General features: G+C 50.1%; 1 protein-coding gene across 1 annotated transcript; it reads left to right on the forward strand.

Annotated features, from left to right (window-relative positions):
• The first annotated feature begins 945 nt into the window (after positions 1 to 945).
• FOXJ2 (forkhead box J2) lies at positions 946 to 21,990 on the forward strand. The gene is made up of 11 exons (XM_055395163.2): positions 946 to 1,447; positions 8,345 to 8,691; positions 10,856 to 10,930; positions 11,869 to 11,937; positions 12,109 to 12,249; positions 12,735 to 12,930; positions 14,018 to 14,389; positions 14,931 to 15,032; positions 16,808 to 17,017; positions 17,893 to 17,994; positions 19,014 to 21,990. The coding sequence occupies exons 2-11, from the start codon at positions 8,359 to 8,361 to the stop codon at positions 19,100 to 19,102; spliced, it is 1,689 nt and encodes a 562-aa protein (XP_055251138.1). The 5' UTR covers positions 946 to 1,447; positions 8,345 to 8,358; the 3' UTR covers positions 19,103 to 21,990.
• Positions 21,991 to 22,051: the final 61 nt, after the last annotated feature.

Raw genomic sequence — 22,051 nt, forward strand, 5'->3', positions numbered from 1 at the left:
GAACTAAAAAAAAAAAAATCAGTATGGCAGAATTAGCGTGGAACTGAAATTGACAGTTCCTGCAGCGCGAACGAGGGACTCTCCCGACAGACAGCAGTGGGTGTCATCTCGGGCGGATGGCGAGCTGCACGGGGTCCAGTGGCGGCCGGAGGGGAGCGCGGAGGGCGCGCGTCCCCAGGGCCGCGGGCGGCGCGCGTCGGGTCCCCCCGGGAGCTCGCGGGGCGGGGGGCGGCGGCGCGGCTCCCCGGGCGCAGCGCACCCGAGGCTCTGCGCCGCCCGCTCCTCCTTAACCCGCGCGGGGAGGCGGCGGCGGCGGCGGCCCGGCGGGCGGGGGCGGGGGAGGGGCGCCGAGCGCGGCGCGGAGGCCGGGGAGGAGCCGGGGCCTGCAGCGGAGCCGCGCCGAGCCCGAGCCCCGGCCGAGCCCGGCCACCTTCCGTCCGCCGCCTGGCTGCCCGGGGGAGTCCGGACTGGCCGGAGCCCGAGCGGCGGCGGCGCGGGGAGCCCCACGCGCCGGCGGGAGCGGAGCGGACTCGAACGGGACGAGAGGAGGCGCGGCCGCCGCAGGGACGCGCGTCCGGAGCCGCGGCCTCCCGGCCCCGGCTGCCCAGGCCAGCTCCGGGAGAGCGGGGAGCAAGCAAACCCCACCCTCGGGGGCGCCCCGGGAGCGGAGGCGGGAGGGAGTCGGGAGAAGACCCTTCGCGCGCGGGCGAGGGACCGAGGAGACCCCGCTAGGGGGCGAGTCTCTCCTTCCTAGAGGCGAGGAGGATCCCCGCACCGGCCCGGGAATGGAGCCCCCAAAGTAGAGGGGTGATCCTTACCGAGGAAGCGAGTGAGCAGCCCCGCGTGCCTCCACTCCTGCAAACGCACTCTCCGCAGTTCTGGACTTTTGGGGGGCGGAGAGAAGGGGGTATGCCTCTGGAGTAGGCACCCTGCCGCCCAGCCCGTGCTCACGGGGGCGAGGACTGCTCACGTTCAGAAGCAGAGGACACCCCAGGGAGAGAAGACGACTCGGCTTCCAGCCTTCCAGGAGAGGGGAAGAAGTCCCCCCAACTTCCCTGTACCCGGACGGTGGAACAGGGCAGAGCCCCTCCGCTCCGATCTCCAGCCGACGGAAAGAGCCCTCCACTCCCGACAGATTCAGTTTGGGGGGGAGGAGACAACTCCGGGTTGGACGAGGCTCCTCCCCTCCTCCCCAGGGTCGCCGGCCGAGTGTGGGGGGTGTGCCACCTTCCCCAGGTGGGACCTCCTTCTCCTCCGCCTCGCCCTCCCTCCACTCCTCATCCTCGGGGGACCCAGTTCCCCTCCCCAGCTTGGGAGGCTCAGCCAAGAACGGGAAGAGCCACTGAGGATGAGGCTCTGCGTCTGCCTTTGAAGAGAGGGGTCCTTCCAGCTCCAGACTCTACTACCAGGTGGTCCCCGCCCTCTGCTGCAGCCGACGTGGAGACAGGTTAGTGCTTTCTTTCATCTTCTGTCTTCTTTAGGCACTGGTGGGTGTAGGGGCCTGCGATGGTGCCTCTTGGGTTTCATTACTGGGATTGCAGAGCAACAACTCAGAGACTCTTCTGGGAAATATGTTCCGAAGCTTTTGGATTCAAACCCTCATCTTGCTGCAGAGGCTATGAGAAATGGGTTTCTTAGTGTTGGGGGGACTGATGGGATGGGGTACATTGGAGGTCCCTAGGGAAATGTTTCCATGCCGAGGGCAAGGGACATTAGAAAACCTCTGCATCTCCAGCACTCCATCCCCACGGTGTCATGATGAGACACACCCCAACCGGATTGCCACACCACCCTCCATCCTTGGGCCTTGTCACACCGAGAATGGGCTCTCACTGAAGTCATGGTGGCATCTTGTGGCTTGGCCTTGTCTGGGGCTTCCATTGGTATTACATTTTCTTACCTGTGACCCTAGGTCATTTAACATCCACCAGAACTATTCTCCCCAGCCCACTGTGATTACTGCTTCCTTTATAAGAACAGCGGTCTGTTTCCACTCACTCTGCTTCCCAGCCTCCCCTCATGACATCTCCATTCCTGGCTGGAAGCATAACATCCATAGGGAAAATGGAGATCATATGTCCCAAGGCAAGAAGAAAGTCTGCAGGGAATGCCAGCTCCTGGGTTGAAGTTTCTCCCTAATGCTGGCCGGGTCCCACTGTCCCAGGGCCCTACACTGCTCCTGTCCTTTGCTGACAGTTCCCCAGGAAAAGGCAGACCCTGGAGAGGAGGAGGGGAGGGGTGATGCTCAGCCTACTTCCAGTCTTCCATGGAAATAAGCTGACTGCCAGGGAGATGTGACCCCCGAGGAATTTCTTTTCAGAAAATCACCTGATAGCTTCATCCTATCTCTTCCTGTTTCATGGGCAAGTTCTGGGTCTCTGGAACCTTGAATGTATGTTATCTTTCATACGAAAACAGCAGGAACCATCAAAGCCCAGGATTTTCAGAAAAGGCAAGAAAAAGGTGCCAGGACATCCTTTTGGTGGAGCCTGGGCTGTGGGTTTAGTAGCGCTCTGCCTGTCAACCTGGGGTCCCCATCTAGGTGCCTGTGTTTCTGCCTCCCTACTAGGAAATACTTTGTCTCCTGTAAGGAGCATTAGACCCCACAGCGAATCCAAGTGAGAGGCTTCATCTTTTTTTTTTTTTCCTTCTCTCTCTTATTTTTATTTGGCTGCTCTGGGGCTTACTTGCAGCATGTGGGATCTAGTTTCCAGACCAGGGATTCAACCCAGGCCCCCTGTGTAGGGAGCACAGAGTCTTAGCCATGGGACCACCAGGGAAGTCCTGGACGCTTCAACTTATTTGGGTTTTTATGTTTCCTCCTTCGGCCATTGGGTGAACTGCCTGGATCTCTAAGTACATCTGCTGTGTCCTGTAAGCTACCTGTTGGTCGTGGTCCATGAGATAGAGCTGTAATCCGGGTTTGTGGGGCTGCACTGTAAAACAACGTGCATGTTTCTTACTTCACATGGACGTGACTCTGACTCCATCATGCACCCCATGAGGGGTGCAAGGCCAAGTCTACGTGTGCTTTTCAGACTAGGCTCCAATTATCTAGAATTGTGTGTTTCTGGTAGGCTGCTAAAAACAGGTGCGCCTGTGCAGGGAAGTGGGGAGAATGCTGGTAAGGATGCCCAGCTGGGAGGTAAGGATGGTCTGCTCCGGCCAGCGGGAGCCCTCATGATTGGCTGCAGCCTGATCTCGGGCTGGGACCACTTCTGCTAGGACTGATAAGAGAGTGTCAACTCTGACATCTCTGGTCTAATAAGCATGAGGATCCTTGGCTGTTTACTCTAGAGCTCCCTCCCCCATTTTTGTTTGAAAAGAGCTGGCTCTGGAGAAAAGCAGCCTATTTCCCACAAAGCACTTTACCAGATGCCGGAAGGCTACTTGTTGAATGGCCCAGAGCCAACGGGACCAGAGCATGTCCAGGTGACCCACTGCCACACAGCCTAAGTGGCTGTGCTGGGACTGAGTCTCCCTGATTCTCCTTGCCTCGGTGGAATCAGTTAGGGGCAGACAGCTACTGGGTCGGATTAACTATGACTTCAGTTCAGTTCAGTCACTCAGTCGTGTCCGACTCTCTGCGACCCCATGAATCACAGCACGCCAGGCCTCCCGACTTAGAGGGTGCTATTTTCCAGATCACATCTTATGACTCGACCTAATCCCCCCTGGAAAATAAGAGATGATATTCCCCCATTCCTTCATTCTTGGGAGTTTACTAGTCCTGGCATTGGTCAGTCCTTTGTGGGGGGTGACACTCTCCCCAAAGGAAAGTTTGAGATTCTGACATCCTGAAAACTATTGTGAACTCACTGTAGGTTTTCTCCTTCTTCCAGGCCTACCTGTATGGTCTGTCCATTTTTCTAATTTTCAATGTCTATTATTCTCTCTCTCTTTTTTTTCTCATTCAAAAATAGTCATTGCCACACTTACATAACACTCACTAAGTGCTTTAAAAATTTTAACTCAAGGTAATCCTCCCAACAACCCTATGTATATACAAGTTATCATCTCCATTTTCCAGTGAAGAAACTGCAACACAGAGAAGTTAAGTAACTTGCCTGAGGTTGCACAGCCAGTAGGTAGGCTGTGGTGCCAGGACTGAAACCCAGACAGCCGGGCTGGTAATCAGCAAGGTGGCAAACTTAGCCACTGCTCTGTTAGTTTCTGCATTAGGTACAGAGCAGGAAGTTATCATTCCTTAATGCCTGACCTTGGCACTGTACAGAGAACAATTACTGGCCTTTCAGAGAAAATGGGAAGAAAACTGTGCCTGTTATCTGGGGTCTTAAATGTCTCACGTGGGATCAGTCTTCCCCTCCACCAGAATCTCTTTCTGTTTTTCTCTTTCTCTGAGTAGTGTAGTCTTCACTCGACGTTCCATGGATGTGATGGAGCCTGCCCTTTGGCTGCCTTTCCCAGTTTCTATGGGTATTTCCTTTCAGTCTTCCAGCTTGCAGAGAAGAATGCAGCCTGACTCAGGTTCTGCCCCAGCCCCGTGGCACAAGGCCCACCTGGAGGGAGAGGTCTGGGTAACTGGGTTGGTTGGACTGAGAAATGGAAGTCCCTTTTGTGTACCTTTCTAATAATAGCCCGAACACTAGCCTGGTGCCATTATTTTTGGGGAATGTGGAATGTGTGGCAGCCACGAGCTCTTTAAGCTTCATTCATGTCCCTCCAGGAATGAAGCTTTGACAGTGTTTATGGCGGCGTCCCTTTTATTGAAGAGGGAAACTGAGGCAGGAAGACTTCAGGGAGCAAGGGGTGGTTAGGGAGACTCAGCGCGTAGTATCAAGGTTCATAATAGAACAAGGGAACCTCATTCTCTGAGGTTCTACACTCTGGGCTGCCCTTCAAGAATGGGGAAGTGATGCGGGTAAGGAAGTGGGATGGGTTTAGGGAGAATGGTGCTGAGAAATCAGGAGGATCTTTTGCTGTAAGTGGCTTGTAGCTGGTAAGATTGGAAGATATTTTGAGTGCTGGGGCGGTAGCTGGAGGGCTGGCTGGGAGGGTGCTGGAGAAAGGTTAAATTTAACCTCAGTGTCCTAACCTGGTGCTGGAGAAAGACTAGGGAGGGGCACAGAACCAGCAAAAGGCTGAGGGTGCTTCCCTTTATGGAATTCACAGTGATTGGCACCTGCCAAGTGGGTTCTGTAAACCGCTTTGATTGTATTCTCCTGTTCCTCCCTGTCCAGTGTCAGGAGGGTTGCAAATGAAATGTCCCCTGAAGGCTTCTGTGTTCTTTCCTTCTTTTTTTATTTTTCTTTCTGGCTGGGCAGGGTCTTCAGTGCTTTGCACGGGCTTTTTCTCCAGTTGCATTGAGTGGAGGCTACTCTTGGCTGCAGGGGCACACTGCCGGCCTCTCACTGCAATGGCCCCTCCTGTCGCGGAGCACTGGCTGCAGTAGTTGCGGCTCACAGGCTCTAGAATGAGGGCTCAGTAGTTGTGGTTCATGGACCCAGCTGCTCCGTGGCATGTGGAATCTCTTCCCAGATCAGGGATTGAACCTGTGTCCCCAGTGGTGGCAGGCAGACTCTTATCCACTGTGCTTCCAGGGAAGCCCCTGCCGTGATCTTAAGGTGAAACTTCCCAGGATCTTTAGCAGGAGATAATAGGGTAAAATTTCCTTAGAAACCCAGGAGAACCCTGATCATTGTGAACCTGCTCATTACCATGTACCTGTTCAGCTGGGCTAACGTAGCTCCAGAACCAGATGGCTGCGGAATACACCCTTCTTTACCCTAGTAGCTGCTCTGCTCTGCCTTAGTAAATTGCCAGGAGCTCTGAGGCTTCCTGGAATGATTCAGTGTCCCTGTTAGTCTCCAAGTTTCCACGGTGTTAGGGCAAAATGGTGGTGGTGGGGTGGGAAAGGAGGATGGTGGGGAGAGGAGCTCAGGATAAAGGGGAATCCCCTTCGTGATGCTATTTATAAACACAGCCTGGGTTGCTGTTGGGTCTCAGGCTGCCCAGGCCCCGGAGGCACTAAGGTGTTTCCTTGAGTACAGGGTGGGCGGAGCTGATGTGTTGCTGGTGAGGAGCCCCAGGACTTGCAACTGCATGCAGAGACTGTGTGGGTGGGGAACTGAAAGATTAGGGGATGAGTGAGCATGCTGACCCTTGGGAGGGTCTCCAGGCTAGTTCACAACTCCAGGCCTACTTATGAACTAGGAGAGTGAGCCGATAGCTGGAAAGATGTGTTGGAGGCAGGAGACTGGACCCATACCTGTGATGAGCAGCTGCTAACTACAGTGTGTGGATCTGCGAGTAGTTGTATGTAACGCTGGTACACATTATGTGAGTGTGGATTTAGGGGTTACACACCAATATGTTTTCTGTCCAGGATTCTGAGACTTGTTAGCCTTGGCTGCTCAAGAGAGATTACCCCTTCAGCAGGGGTCCGAGGAAGAAACCCTAGCTGGAACCTGGCCAACAGTGCAGGCACAAGGTGGTTTGGCAGCAATCATGGGGGTGCGGGGGGAGGGGCAGGGCACTTCCCAGGAGGGCTTCCCTGGTGGCTCTGTGGTAAAGAATCTGCCTGCCAGTGCAGGAGAGGCGGTTGGATTCCTGCGTCGGGAGGTTCAATGGTGGAGGAAATGGCAACCCACTCCAGTATTCTTGCCAGGAGAATCCCGTGGACAGAGGACCTTGGTGGGCTATACAGCCCATGGGGTCGCAAAGACACGACTTATGGATTGAGCATGCAGGCACGATTGATGTATGTTTGTGTGTCTGGGCGTGGTTGGGGGGGGTAAGGGGATGGGGTTGGGAGGGTGAGGGGGTAGGGGAAGGGGGGTGGGGTAGAGTGGGGGTGGTGGTGGAGCGGGTAGGGTGGTACTGGCTTCCACCCTAGGGAAGTGCCAGTGGCTACCAAGTGGATCCTGCCACTCTTTCCAGCCCCTGCGATGCAAATCTTCACCTTCCCCCACCCAGACGTCACTCCGGCTGCACCCCTCTGCCTGAGAGAGCGCCCAGGCCGTGTGGGTGGCGGCAGGGCGTGCAGACAGCCGGCGTGGGCGGGTTGGCAGCGCCAGGAGTTTGCATGGAGGTGCCGTGAGCGTGCGTGCCTGGCCAGGAGGGCAAGAGAGAGGAGGAGGAGGCGGCAGAAGGGGAGCCAACCCTGAGCCCCAGAGTGGCTATTTTTAGCCGCCTATCTGATTGTTACCGGTGCGCGCACAGCTGGGTGTCTCCCTGGCTCGGTGCAGCCGGGCAGGCCGAGCGGTGGGAGGGCCTCGCCGGGGACTTCTTCCTGGTGTCGCCGTCTGTGGGCGGGAACGCGCGAGGGGGCGGTGCTTTAAAGGTGCGAGGGCAGCCGTGCTCCGGCCCGTGCCCTCTGTGTTGTGAGTCTGTGCCCCGTGGGTAACGTATGCCGTGTATCTCCTTGTGGTCTCTGGTCATGGGCCGCTGTCTGTCTGGCATCCCTGTTTGGCTGGTTGTCACACTTATGTATCTGATACTCCTCTTGTGCATATGGGTGTGTGATCCAAGGGCGAGCACTGGGGATGGAACTGATGCGAAATACTTTTGAAGGTGTTGATGTGTGCTTCATTAGGGTATACTTGTGTTTACTCTGATTGTTTTTCTTTACACGTTCGCTTGTGCTGTCTCTCTGTGGATGCTGAATGTAAATATAACAGGTGACACATAATTGGAGAATAGACTTTGGCGGGTTTTACCAGCTGTCTAAGTGGTTTTTTAAGAAATCAATTCGACACAGGTGTTTTTGTTTTTTTAAGATTTATTTTATTTTTTGACTTTGCTGGGTCTTCCTGGCTGCACTCAGGCTTTCTCTAGTTTCGGTGCACGAGCTGCCGAGCACTGGCTCTAGCTTCAGTAATTGCAGCGTGTGTGCGCAGTTGTGACTCCAGGGTTCCAGAGTGCAGGGTTAATAGTTGTGGTGCACGGGCTTAGTTGCTCTGCTGCCTGTGGGATCTTCCCAGATCAGGGATTGAACTGGTCTCCCTTGCATTGCAAAGCGGATTCTTAACCGCTGGACCACCAGCAAAACCCTCCACGAAACTTTAAAATATTATGTTGTAGGGCTTTAAGTAAGGAGAAATGAGGAACAGCTCAACTTGCTGGGTGGTTTGATCTCCCTTTTCATGGCCTCAGCCATGTTCCATGCGAAGGTGCAGGATAAGTGCCAGTCTGTCATCTGGCAGGTGATTGGTGACGTATGCATTTGAGGGTCCTGGGAACCTGGTTATCTCGTGAGTGGAGTCTTCTAAAGGAATTAGAGTCAGAAGAAACTCTCCTTCCCCGAAAGCCCTAAGATTTGGTATTACTTGCCACAAGTGACCACAGGTAACACTTGTCTATTCTGTTTTCCTCTTCTCTGCAGAATCCAAAAATACCATGGCTTCTGACCTAGAGAGCAGCCTCACCTCCATAGACTGGCTTCCCCAGCTGACCCTCCGGGCCACCATTGAGAAGCTGGGAAGCGCCTCCCAGGCTGGGCCTCCCGGTGGGAGCCGCAAATGTCCACCAGGCTCCCCCACAGATCCGAACGCCACCCTGAGCAAAGACGAGGCTGCCGTTCACCAGGATGGCAAACCCCGGTACAGCTATGCCACCCTCATCACCTATGCCATCAACTCCTCTCCAGCCAAGAAGATGACCCTCAGTGAGATTTACCGCTGGATCTGTGACAACTTCCCCTATTACAAGAATGCAGGCATTGGTTGGAAGGTGGGACAGCTTCTATGCCCTGAGATGGTTCTTAGCCTCAACAACACTTTCCTCTACCTTTGTGTCTTCCTGTAACCTGGTCCACTTCACTCTGAGCTGTCTCAGAGATTAGTGAACTTAAAAATCTCAAATCTCCCATCCCTTACTTTTTTTTTTTCAGAGTTGAACAACTTTCATAAGGTGTATGTGGGAAATTCCAGTGATACCAAACCTCTGAGTATAGTTACGGTATGGCAGGATGCTGATGCTCACCATACTCTCTTTGAAAAGAAAAAATTGTTTGTTTATTTGAATGTGTCAGGTCTTAGTTGTGCCATGTGAATCCTCAGTGATGGTATGCAACATCTAGTTCCCTGACCAGGAATTGAACTCAGGCCCCCTGCATTGGGAGCACAGAGTCTTAGCCACTGGGCCACCAGGGAAGCCCCTCATCCTATCCTCTTGTCCCTTGGTTAATTTCACAGATATTTATTGCCATTCTGCTCTGTTGAAGTCACATGCAAGGCATGGCATCACGCCATTCTACCTAGAGATCGAACCTCATCTGGTTTGCAGAGCTCCATTGCACACAGTCATTATCTTTTTAAAAACTATGTACCAAGGAAAAAAATAATGTAATTAGGTCCTTCCCCAGCAGCTCATTCACCAAGCAAGGAAGGAGAGGATAAGTGGTTTGGCTGGAGATGAAGGAAAAAGGGGCCTCCTCTTCCACGCATGGAAGGAAGGCTGATGTTCTCAGTCCTTGGGAGCAATCACTTACTTGCCAGTTGTTGAATAGAAACGGGGATTTAATGTAGCTGTGTCACTCTGTAAATCATCAGCTCACATACAAGCCAGATGATGAGCTGGAGACTGTTGAAAGCATTCAGTTTTTCCTTATAAATATGTTCCTGCTAGCTGCCACAGCCCCCACCAACTTCACCCAAGGCATGTACGCAACAATATTTCTTTCCTCCAAATGTGACCATTCCATGGGCTCTTGAGAAGACAAAAAGGTGAATTGTACCTGGTTTCACTTATAATTTATATCTTGTTATCATTTACATCATTACATCATCAGGTTTGTTTTTCATGGCTGCGCCACTGTGGCTTATGTGATCCCAGTTCCCTGACTAGGGTTCGAACCTGTGTCCTCGGCAGTGCAAGCTCGGAGTCCTAACCAGTGGACCTGCGGGGAATTCCCACATCATTAGTTTTAAGACGTTCTTTCACTACTGATAGAATGAATTAAGGAGCTGAGCAGATGTGATTCTTTTTTAATTGACGTATAGTTGCTATACAATATTATTAAGTTAAGGTGTACAGTATAGTGATTCACAGTTTAAAGGTTATACTTTCATTTATAGTTAATATAAAATCTGTATTTATTCTCCATATTGTATCAATACAATATATCCTTGCAGCTGATTTTATATATAATAGTCTGTACCTCTTAATCCTGTACCCATGTGTTGCCTCTACTTCCTTCCCTCTCCTCACTGGTAACCACTGGTTTGTTCTCTGTATCTGTGAGTCTGCTGCTTCTTTGTTGTATTTACTAGTCTGTTCTATTTTTTAGATAGCATGGGTAAATGATATCATGTAATGTTTGTCTTTCTTTGTCTGACTTACTTCACTAAGCATAATGCCCTCCAAATCGGTCCATATTGCTGCAGATGGCAAAATTTCACTCTTTAATGGCCGAGCAGTATTCCATTGTATGTATATGTGTATATGCCATATATCTATATGCCACATCTTCTTTATCCATTCAACTGTGGATGGGCACTTCAGTTCAGTTCAGTCGCTCAGTCGTGTCCGACTGTTTGCGACCCCATGCACTTAGGTTTGTGCAAATGTGATTTTGAGGCATTTCTATACCTGTCGTCAGTTGGGTGTGATTTGGGTGGAAAGATTGAAAAAACTATATAATAAGCTCTCTAGAAGCACCAGGTAGTCAAATTTACAGCAGTTATCTCTCATCAATTTAATTGCTTTTTCTTATCTCATTGCTCTTGCTATCTGATAGGTGATTTCCTCCATCAGTATGGTTATGAGGTACTCAGTTTACCCTGACACTTGCACTTCAGCGTGTGTTATATCCCTTTGTGTCCTGTTGCGAACTATTGGAAAATTTCCTGCTTTGCACGATACTCAAATCTGACTTGCTTCTCTGCTTCCTCAGAATTCAATTCGGCACAACCTTTCTCTCAACAAGTGTTTCCGGAAGGTGCCCAGACCACGGGATGACCCTGGAAAGGTGAGGTTCAGCTGTAATTGGAGAGGGGAGGGCCAAGAAGGAAAGGAGAGCAGTTGACAGCTCAGAGTCCTGTGGCTGTTTTAATTACCCAGAAGAGGAACTCGTATTAATTAGAGAAGCAGCTTTATTTTTCTTTCAGAGGAAGAGCTTGGTTATCAAACTTATGGGTCCTCACAAGAATGAATGACTCAGGAAAGCTGTGAAATTTTTTCTTGATAGAAATATTTATGAAAAAGTTGACTTCGATGCCCTCTTTTGGTGTATCAGGCTCTTTCTATATGTAAAATAAGCTTTGGAGGCATTTTTCTCTAGAAAAATCTCATGGTTTTTATCTTCGAAGGGGAGAAGTGATAGATCATCCTCTTTGTTGGACAGCCATGGATGCTAAAGTCTTAGAGAGTTTTGCCTTAGATCACATGGACGGGGTAGGTTGGTTAGGGCATTTGCAGCTCTTTGAGGTGGATGCTGTGTTCTGCATCTTCAGTATGATTGAGACCTGTGTTTGGACCACAGTGGGTACCTCTGACATACTCTGTGAGCTGTTAGGACAGATTGAGTACTCAAAAATAGCTGTTACTCTCAGGATTCTATGTTAATTGCCAGTCATTTTTCTTAATATAGCTCTTATTTTATATGAAGAAGTGATAGTTGCTCAGTCGTGTGAGCCCATAGACTCTTTGCAAACCCACCAAGTTTCACTGTCAATGGAGTTCTCCAGGCAAGAATACTAGAATGGGTAGCCATTCCCTTCTCCGGGGGATCTTGCCAACTCAGGGATCAAACCTATGCCTCCTGCATTGCAGGTGGATTCGTTACCATCCAAGCCACCAGGGAAGCCCTATTTTATATGAAAATCCTCTCAAATATCTATTTTTCCAGTGGGCGGTATTTCCATATATAATGATTTTTTTTTTCTCTTTGGCGGTGGGTTCTTCTAGGGCTCTTATTGGACAATTGATACCTGCCCTGACATCTCCCGGAAGAGACGACACCCTCCAGATGATGATGTAAGTCTCCACCTCAATGAGATGCCATTTCTGAGCCCACTGCTACTCCCACGTCTCCCAGTCATTTCCTAAACGTGGGGCAAAGGTCAGACACCAGCAAGGATGGAACCATGGGTCTTGTGGGGAGGTTTAGCATCTGCTTATAGACTGCTCTTTTTTCATAACCCTCAGCTGTCCCAGGATTCGCCAGAACAGGAGGCCAGCAAGAGTCCACGGGGAGGGGTTCCAGGGAGTGGAGAAGCCTCACTGCCTCCTGAGGGGAATCCTCAGATGCCACTTCAGAGCCCCACATCGATTGCCAGCTACAGCCAGGTGGGAGGTGGAGGTGGCAGGAAGCATGAGGGGTGGATGGACGGGTGGATGGGTGGGTGATTGAATAGACTGATGTGTCTGTCAGTTCAAAATTATGTATTGAGTGCCTGTGCTGTAGCAGGCAGGTAAATTGGGAAAGAAGGAGAAAGCAAAAGAAGGAAACAGGGAAGCTGAGAGAGGGAGAGAGCAAAAGGCAGAGAGAGACAACAAAATTTTAAGAAAGATCAGAAGAATAAAAATGGTGAGAAGACAAGAAAGGGGGCCAAGAAAGGTTCTGAGAAAGGAGACGAGCATGGATGCAACACACAGGGAAAGGGCAAGAGACTACATCAGATAGGAAGGAGAAAAGGAGAAAAATGATGCTTATTCACTGAAAGGATGGGAGAGGATGAAAAGGATAGGCAGGAGAGCTTGGCATCCACTAAAGTGTTGTATGGGTCCCTCACGTAGGACATGGACCACATCTTTCTTGGCTCTTTCTGCAGGGCACAGGGTCTGTGGACGGCGGAGCAGTGGCAGCGGCGGGTCCAGGTCGAGAGAGCACTGAGGGGCCCCCTCCCCTGTACAACACCAACCATGACTTCAAATTCTCCTACTCAGAGATCAATTTTCAGGATCTAAGCTGGTCCTTCCGCAACCTCTACAAGTCCATGCTGGAGAAGTCCTCCTCGTCTCAGCACGGTGAGTCTGCGCTGGGGAGGGGAGCTGGGATGTCCTTGTATTTTCTTTTCTTTTTTTTTTTAAATATATATTTGGCTGTACCAGGTCTTAGTTGTGGCATGTGGGATCTAGTTCCCTGACCAGGCATTGAACCCAGGTTCCCTGCACTGGAGTGGGGAGTCTTAGCCCGTGGACCACCAGAAAAGTCCCTGTCCTTGTATTTTTGAACAGATGGTGACATTCTCTTTTCTTCCTCTTTCCTACGTGTAACACGAGGAGAGAGTGATCACTGGTCAGGGAAGAAAGTGTGTCATGAGCCAAAACTGTCTGGAGTCAGATCTCTTCTGACTTAGTGCTGAAGGACAGCTGTCTTAAGAGGCAGTGGCCTGGCTCCTTAGCTGCAGTAAGTGAGCTGGAGGGATCCCCCTTCTAGAACTAAGGGCTGTGATTTAATGGCTGTTCCAAGTCATTATGAGGATGGCCACTAGGGGACAGCAGTTTCCGTTTTTTTAAGATTCTCTGCATTTGATTGTGAGAACAACTTAATTTTTTTAAATTTTAGCATATTTATGTTAATTTTGGGGCTTTCTAGATGATTCAGTGGTAAAGAAACTGCCTGCTGAGCAGGAGACTTGGGTTCGATCCCTGGGTTGGGAAGATCCCCTGGAAAAGGAAATGGCAACCCACTCCAGTATTCTTGCCTGGAGAATCCTCATGGACAGAGGAGCCTGGTGGGCTGCAGTCCAGGGGGTCGCAAAGTGTCAGACACGACTGACCGACTAAGCACAGCACATGTTTGGAACTCTATCTTATGTCTAAGGTCTTTGGAAACTATGATTCCTACATCAATATCCTTGAAAAATAGCATAAAAAAGTGCATGCTGACATTTGGCTAAAATTTCAGCAGTTGTCCTGCTGTCAGGACCCTCCGTCTGTCTGTCGGTTATACCTGCCCAGGGGCGGGAGGGGACCAGGGCTGGAGGGGACCCTGCTGTCCAGACTGTCCTTACCCTTCGTCGGCTGCCTTTTCTGGGTCTGAGGTCTCCGGTCTCAACCCCGTGGAAATCCTGACCCACTTTGCCTCCCCCACCCCACCCCCCGCCCGCAGGCTTCTCGTCTCTCCTGGGGGACCTGCCGCCCTCCAACAACTACTACGTGTATCAGCAGCAGCAGCAGCCGCAGCCACAGCCGCCGCCGCCGCCCCCGCAGTCACAGCCGCAGGCACCCGCCCAGGGCACCTCTGCCGTCGGGGGTGCGCCGCCACTGCACACCCCCAGCCCCGACGGCTGTACCCCACCCGGGGGGAAGCCAGCGGGGTCCGAGGGCTACGGGCCGCCCCCGGTGATGGCCATGCACCCGCCCCCGCTGCAGCACGGAGGCTACCACGCCCATCAGCACCACCCCCATTCCCACCCCGCCCAGCAGCCGCCGCCACAGCAACAGGCACAAGGCCAGGCACCCATCAACAGCACTGGCTTTGGTGAGTAAATGAGGTGCGCGGAGCCCCCGAAGAACTGCCAGCTGACCTCCCTGTTCTGACTCTAGAAGGAGATGGGATTGGTTAGGAAATTACCAGCGGGTCTTTTGTTTATTTGTTTCCGCGTCTACTGGTATTTGGGATCTTCCTTCCCCCAGGAGGGATCGAACCTGCTCTGCCCTGCAGTCTTAACCACTGGACCACCAGGAAAGTCCCAATAGTGGCTCTTTTAGCCTTACTCTCCCACCAGAGCTCCTGTGGGCAACAGAAGTCGAAAATTGGAGCTCTATATTAAGAAAATTTTTACACAAATTTGGATTGTTTTACTTATTCTGTTGTCTGTGAGCTGGGCTGTTTGTAATTAAAGCATCAATAGCTCGGTTTGTCCTAAATCTACAGGGAGGGAGAGTCCAAAGTTATCTTGGTAACGTAACTTGCATCTTGTTGATGCAAGAATCTTGCATTCATAAGTCAGCCTGCTGGCAGTTGGTGGCTGTCTCACCCCTCACTCTGTCTCATTCCCCCATCCCCTTCCTCTTCGCAGCCTTTCCTCCAGACTGGTGCTCCAATATTGATTCCTTAAAGGAAAGCTTCAAGATGGTGAACCGGCTCAACTGGTCCAGCATCGAGCAGTCGCAGTTCTCAGGTTGGTGACTGAGTGATGCTGCCTGAAATAAGAAAAAGCAAAACAAAACTGAAGAACCAATGGTGCCTGCGGGGGTTGAGGGATGTAGCATTAAGTGGAAAAACCCAGTGGAAACTGGAACCAGAGGGGATGGTTAAGTGAAGCTTGTGTGCTCGGTCGTGTCCGACTCTTTGTGACCACTTGGACTATAGCCCGCCAGGCTCTTCTGTTCGTGTAATTTTCCAGGCAAGAATACTGGAGTGGGTTGCCATTTCCTTCTCCAAGTAAAGCTTGAGGATGGAGGATTTCATGTCACACAAGGTGGATGATACTGATACCTTCTTCAGGTTAATCTTTAGTTCAGTCACTCAGTGTGTTCCACTCTTTGCAACCCCATGGACTGCAGCATGGCAGGCTTCCCTGTCTCAAACTCATGTCCATCGAGTCGGTGATGCCTCCAACCATCTCATCCTCCTGCCTTCAATCTTTCCCAGCATCAGGGTCTTTTCCAATGAGTCAGTTCTTCGCATCAGGTGGCCAAAGTATTGGAGCTTCAACTTTAGCATCAGTCCTTCCAATGAATATTCAGGACTGATTTTCTTTAGGACTGACTGGTTTGATCTCCTTGCAGTCCAAGGGACTCTCAAGAGTCTTCTCCAACACCACAGTGCTAAACCATCAATTCTTCAGTACTCAGCTTTCCTTATGGACCAATTCTCACATCCATACACGACTACTGGAAAAAACGTAGCTTTGACTAGACAGACCTTTGTTGGCAAAGTCATGTCTCAGCTTTTTAATATGTTGTCTAGGTTGGTCATAGCTTTTCTTCCAAGGACCAAGCGTCTTTTAATTTCATGGCTGCAGTCACCATCCACAGTGATTTTGGAGCCCAAGAAAATAAAGTCTGTCACTGTTTCCATTTTTTCACCATCTATTTGCCATGAAGTGATGGGACCAGATGCCATGATATTTGTTTTTTGAATGTTGAGTTTTAAGCCAGATTTTTATCTTGATTAATTTTTGCCTTTATTCAAAATGACAGTGGTTTATTCTACTTAGTTTTATCTCTGGGAGAAGGAGGACTCTTTATTCAGAAACCCTGGATCACCTTTTTATAGTTTTGCCACCATTTATGGACAGTATGGGGGCTTCCCAGGTGGCACCTGGTAAAGAATCCACCTGCCAATGCAGGAGATGCAGGAGACATGGGGTTCGATCCCTGGGTCGGGAAGATGCCCTGGAGGAGGAAATGGCAAGCCACTCCAGTATTCTTCCCAGCAAAATTCGTGACTGACAATATGACCACGGCTAATTCACTCAGTTACTTTGAAACTTTTATTCACCAGTAATATGGAAATTATATGAGTTTGGTAAGGAAGAAATAGAATGAGAGTTTGAAAATGTAGATGTCAATTACTGGGAGTTATTTGCTAAGTCGTGTCTGCCTCTTTGCTACCACATGGACTGTAGATCTCACCAGACTCCTCTATACTTGGGGTTTTCCAGGTAAGAATGCTAGAGTGGGTTGCCATTTCCTTGTTAGCGCATATAATCAGTGGTGTTGACTGACAGTGTGACTGGAGCAGTGACTTACGTATAGAACCACTAGGGGTGTTGGGGCTCCGGCAAGGTTAGCATTTCTCTTTTTTTTTTTTTTAATGGACTAGACAGTTTATTTTTTATAATGCCTGTCAAGCAATAGATAAATTCAGAAAGCAAAAATTAAAATTTGAAATTTCACCACTCATTGCAAAAATAACAGGAGTTAGCATTTCTTGCTTCTTTACTGGCAGAGCTGATGGAGAGCCTGCGGCAGGCAGAGCAGAAGAACTGGAGCCTGGACCAGCATCACATTGCCAATCTGTGTGACTCCCTCAACCACTTCCTCACTCAGACTGGTCACGTGCCCCCCCAGGGGGGCTCCCACCGGCCACCCGCCCCTGCCCGCATCGCGGACTCCTGTGCCCTCACCAGTGGCAAGCAGGAGCCGGCCATGAACCAAGGTACTGCATGAAGCCAGTTGCCAAGGAGGTGGAGACTGGATGATGTGAAGGAAGGGGGATGAGAAGGGTGGAAGAGAACTGAGAAACATCAGCTTATGGGCACTGATCCAAATGCCAAAGAAATAGACTGTATTTCCTTTTAGGTTTTTTTTTATTTTAAGTTGCTCCGAGTCTTGGTTGCACACAGACTTCTCTCTAGTTGCAGTGAGTGGGCGCTGCTTTCAGGTCGAGGTGGGCGGGCTTCTCATTGTGGTGGCTTCTCCTGATGTGGCGTGATCACTCCTCATTGATGTGGAGTGATTCTCCTGATGTGGAGTGCAGACTCTAGGGCTCACGGGCTTCAGTAGCTGTGGCACACGGGCTTAGTTGCCCCATGGCTTGTGGGATCGTCCTGGAGCAGGGATCGAACCCATGTCCCCTGCGTTGACACGTGGATTCTTAGCCACTGGACTCCAAGGGAAGTCTTTCCTTTTAGATCTTGATCTGGGAGTCTGGGAGGTCAGGGTTATTTAAGAAAAGGGAAGAGAAAGCCCCTGTTCAAAATTCGTGTCTCAGGAAACCCCTCCCTGGATCGTATCGTATAGGGTCATGATCGGCAAACCAGTGAAGTGAGGGAGAGTCAGTGATTAAGGTTCTGTGTTTATCACCCTGCTGATAGCTGTGATATTGCAGGTGCTAGTATCGGGTGCCTTTGTACCCTCAGTGACTAGGACTGAGAACTTCTGCAGAAAGCACTGATGCCCACAGGCGCTATAGAACAGAGCGGAGAAGAGAGAAGAGTTGAAGGTGATGGGGAGTACGTCACCCGCTCTATCAGACTCTGCTTCCTCGAGTACGGGGGTCCCACTCACTTAACTCTCGTCTTGCTTTCACAGCAGTGAACTCTTACGTGCACCCTCAAGCCCCCCATCTCTACCCTGGCCCATCACCAATGTACCCACTCCCCACCCAGGACTCAGCAGGATACAGTCGCCCAGGTAAGAGCCAGGAGGCTTGTGTTAAGCACCAGCGAGTTTGTTTGGCTTTCCTGTGGCTCCGAGCCTGCATTCTCAGCCCTGTTGCCTGCACCTGCCAGAGCGGGTGAGCCCTCCTGGTTCCTGAGACTGAGGGTGGGCCACCTGCTAGGGAGGTGTATGTCATGGGAGACAAGAGAAGATCAACGTGCTTTAAAATTAGCCCACGCCTACTGTGATGACAGAAAGTAGAAGCATGATTATAAACAAAAGATAGACAAGTAGAACATGTATGCCTCACTTTGGAATCTGGATGGAAGATGCACTCAGACAAATGAAATGAACAGGTTATATACATACACCTGCTTTGTGCCCATGTCACCTGACCTCTAGTATCAGGGGTCTGGGATTGAACTATCTCTGTTGGTGGGAGTAGGCACGGATACCCTAAATTGTCATAAATAGTGCAAAATGAACAGATCCTTCACCTTTAAATGCATTTTAGAAAAACTACTGTTATCATCCTGCCTAACCACAGTGTTTTCAATTTAGGGGGTCTTTGTCCATGTATTCCTTCTTATATACAAATCTCTGTATTGCTATTTCAAATAGTAGTATATTCTGTATGTTTTTTGTTATTATTATATAGTCTTCAAATATATATATATATTTTTTGGCTACTCTGCATGGCTTGTGGGATCTTAGTTCCCTGACCAGGGATCAAACCCCAGGCCCTAGGCAGTGAAAACAAGGAGTCCTAACCCCTTGCCCCTTGGACCACCAGGGCATTCCCCATAAGTATAATTTTTAATGGCTGTTACCTTTACTGCAGTTACATTGTCGTATGGCGTAATTTACTCTAGTTTCTTTCCTGGGACCTCACTGAAGTGGTGGCGGGCAGCAAAAATAACTCTGGGTTTATATGGACGATAGTTTCCCCAGACCTTCCCCCTGGTGGTGCTTGGGGTTGACCACTGTCCATTGAGACGGACAGAATGGCCTCCCATGCCCTCTCCTCTTAATCTCCTTCTCTCTTTCCACAGCACACCACATGGTCCCTCGGCCACCGGTCCCACCTCCTGGGGCCAGTGAGGAGATCCCAGATGACTTCGATTGGGACTTGATTACCTAGTGCATTTGAGAGCCTGGCCATCAGCCCAGGGCTGGGTGGTGACACAGGGCAGTGGCGGAAGCCCAGCCCCTGCCCAGCCTTCCGCCCCTGCCTGTATATAGATATATATCCCTTTTTTTTTTCTTTCTCTGCCAGAGAAGCCACCGCAAGATGCTGCCGAAGATAACCCCCTCTTTCCTGCCTCATTCTTCCTCCTCCTTCTTGTTTTTTTTCCCCTAATTCTTTTATTATTATTCTTATTATATTATTATTATTATTATTGGTTATATGCTGTCTCCAGTCTCCTGTCCCCACACCATGGTCCACGTCCACCTCTTGCTAATTTAAAGTCATCTGGCTGGAAGGTGAAGCCATGAGAGCCACAGCGAAAGGTCTCAAATTTTGATTTACCTTTCTCTTTGGGCAATTCAGTGCTAACCCCACCTTTCAGCCCTATGTTGTTTTATGTGGATATCAGTTCAATCCAGGGCTGAAGAGGCCACATTATCAAGTAGAAGGGATTTGAAATGCTGCTTGGCAGCCATGAATTTGCAGGTTTTACTCAATGGTGCTAATTTTGTCCTCTGAGCTCTTCCTTGTCCCTTTATATCTCCAGTCCTGCTTCTGCTGGTCCCCTTTCCCCATCAAGGGTAAGAGGGATGGTGGTGGAGACCTAATCCTAGTGGAATACGAGGTCTGGGTTGGGTAGAGTATAGCACTGTAGAGGGGTGATGAAATACAAAGCAGTCAGAAATTGGGTCTCTACCCCTCTTGTCAAATAAACTGCCATTGACTTATTCCTGGCCTGTTCTCTACAGGATATAGAGTCAGCCCTAGCCAGAACTCTGCTTCTCTTCAGGGCTTCCCAGGTGGCGCGAGGTGGTAAAGAACCCGCCCACCAAGGCAGGAGACGTGAGTTCCATCCCTGGGCAGGGAAGATCCCCTGGAGGAGGGCATGGCAACCCACTCCAGTATTCTTGCCTGGAGAATCCCATGGACAGAGGAGCCTGGTGGGCTACAGTCCATAGGGTTGCAGAGTTGGACACAACTGAAGCAACTTATCATGGACGTGCTGGTTCTCTGGTGGAAATGAGGACAACCCTTCAGCATAGGCTCAGCTTTTTGGAGAGGGTTTCTATTGAACCATTCTGGCTTTTTAAACATCATGTTCTCTGGAAATTAACTGTGGGTTTTATTTACATTTACTAGCTGTCCTTTCATCCCCTTATCTCATTTGGCAGATATTATTTCATCCTCCTTCAGTTGTCTGCCCAACTTTTCCACCCATCAAATTTTCTTCTCCTGTTTTCTCGGATTCTCAAGAAAGAAGAGTAACCCAGGATTCCTTTTAGTCTCACCATGTCCTCGGGCAAGACTGGAATCTGTTTTCCACGGATCAAAGCAGAACCAAACCTACAGTACGGGTGGCAGGAGGGTGAGAGAGGAAAGGGGAACTGGTATAGACATGCGTAGGGAATATTTCAGTTATTTAACTACATAGGCAAATGCTTCTCTTGGAATCCAGATCACTGGGGCTGAACCTTATGCAGTCAGGCTTTTTGAGGGATGAAGGAACTTGGGAGAGGGTAATAAATAACTGAAAACAAAGAGCTCCATGAGGGCCAAGGAAGGACCCCTGCGCCCCCTTGCCCCCGAAAAAGGTACAGGGAAAACTTACCTCCTTTATCAAGGAGTGGCCATGGTTTATGGCTGCACAGTACTTAGCGTATATTGGATATTAATTGTTGAAATCTAGTTCTGAGAAGGAAGAACAGTTTTATTTCCGTTTTTATTTTACCGAATGGTCACTTTCTCAAAGCTGTAGGACAAAATGTGCGAAATGGACAAGGCCACTGTCTCTGTGATTTCTTGTTTTTTTCCTGTCCTTTTATTTACTCATGCTTTCTGCTCTCCTGCTTTCCCCCTCATCCTCCCCTTCCTTTCTTCGTAAAGGGTTCTATATTGAGAGTTTGTTGAAGAAGTCCAGTGAGGCTGAAGTCAGGGGGGCAAGAAAGGGCAGTTAACGGCACTTTATTTCTTTGAAGTTCTTAGTAAGATGTGGGGGTGTGAGTGGCTTGAACCCCCTGTCATGTTGGAGGGCAGTTTGTGGGGTTGAAGTATGGTGTAAGATTTCCCACTGGGGAAAGGAGAATTCCTCTTCCAGGGTGGTGACATGCCTTAGCCCAGTGTCCCCATCTGAGGTGTGTCTTCCTTATCCTTCCAATCAGGGTGCCTCCTCCACACAGCGTCCCATCTCTTCTTCCTAAGATTTCCTCTCTTACAAATCATCACTTTTCTCAACCCCTCTTTTACCCAGATCCGCACAAGATTTGCCAGGGTAGACTAAATCAGACATGGAAATGTCTCCTGTATAGTTCATCTGTGTCTTCTGAAAACGAGAACTCTGGCGGGCAGCAAGTCACTGAAGTTTGGGGCTTGGGCTGGAGATGGGCTGTCCGGCCTTTGGGGCCTTTAGCCCCCCACTCCGCTAAAACCAGCCTTGCTAAATGGCATAGGACAAACCCAACTCTCTTTGGGCCTCAGTTTCCTCTCCCCTCCCTGAAAGGGAAAGAATACTCCTTTCTCTTGTCGATCCAGCATTGCCAGCCTTGAAAGTTTAGTCATTCTTGTCGTCTTGGGTGACATGTGCAAAACTGCAGGAGCTCACTGCCAAAAGAGGGAATAGAGGAGAGTGTGGGGGAGAGGGACCGAAGGAGCAATTCTTGGGGATCCATCCATCCATCCCTGCCTTTCTCTCTTCAGCCCCCATGTTTCTGGTTTGGTGAGCCCTTCATGCCACCCATCATGCTTTGCACTGGCGCAGGCTGGGAAGGGGACGTGTATGGGCTCACAGGTGGTTGTTGTTTTTGCATGCTTTCTTAATAAAAAAAACAAAAAGCAAAAAGAAAGTTTTTGGTCTTATCTTCCTGGAGCTGGTCTTGAATTTCTTTCTTGCCAGAGTAGGGGAAA

The sequence above is a fragment of the Moschus berezovskii genome, chromosome 6, assembly GCF_049115385.1.
Source record: "Moschus berezovskii isolate FMDL1 chromosome 6, NW_MosBer_1.0, whole genome shotgun sequence".
NCBI classification, from domain to species: Eukaryota; Metazoa; Chordata; class Mammalia; order Artiodactyla; family Moschidae; genus Moschus; species Moschus berezovskii.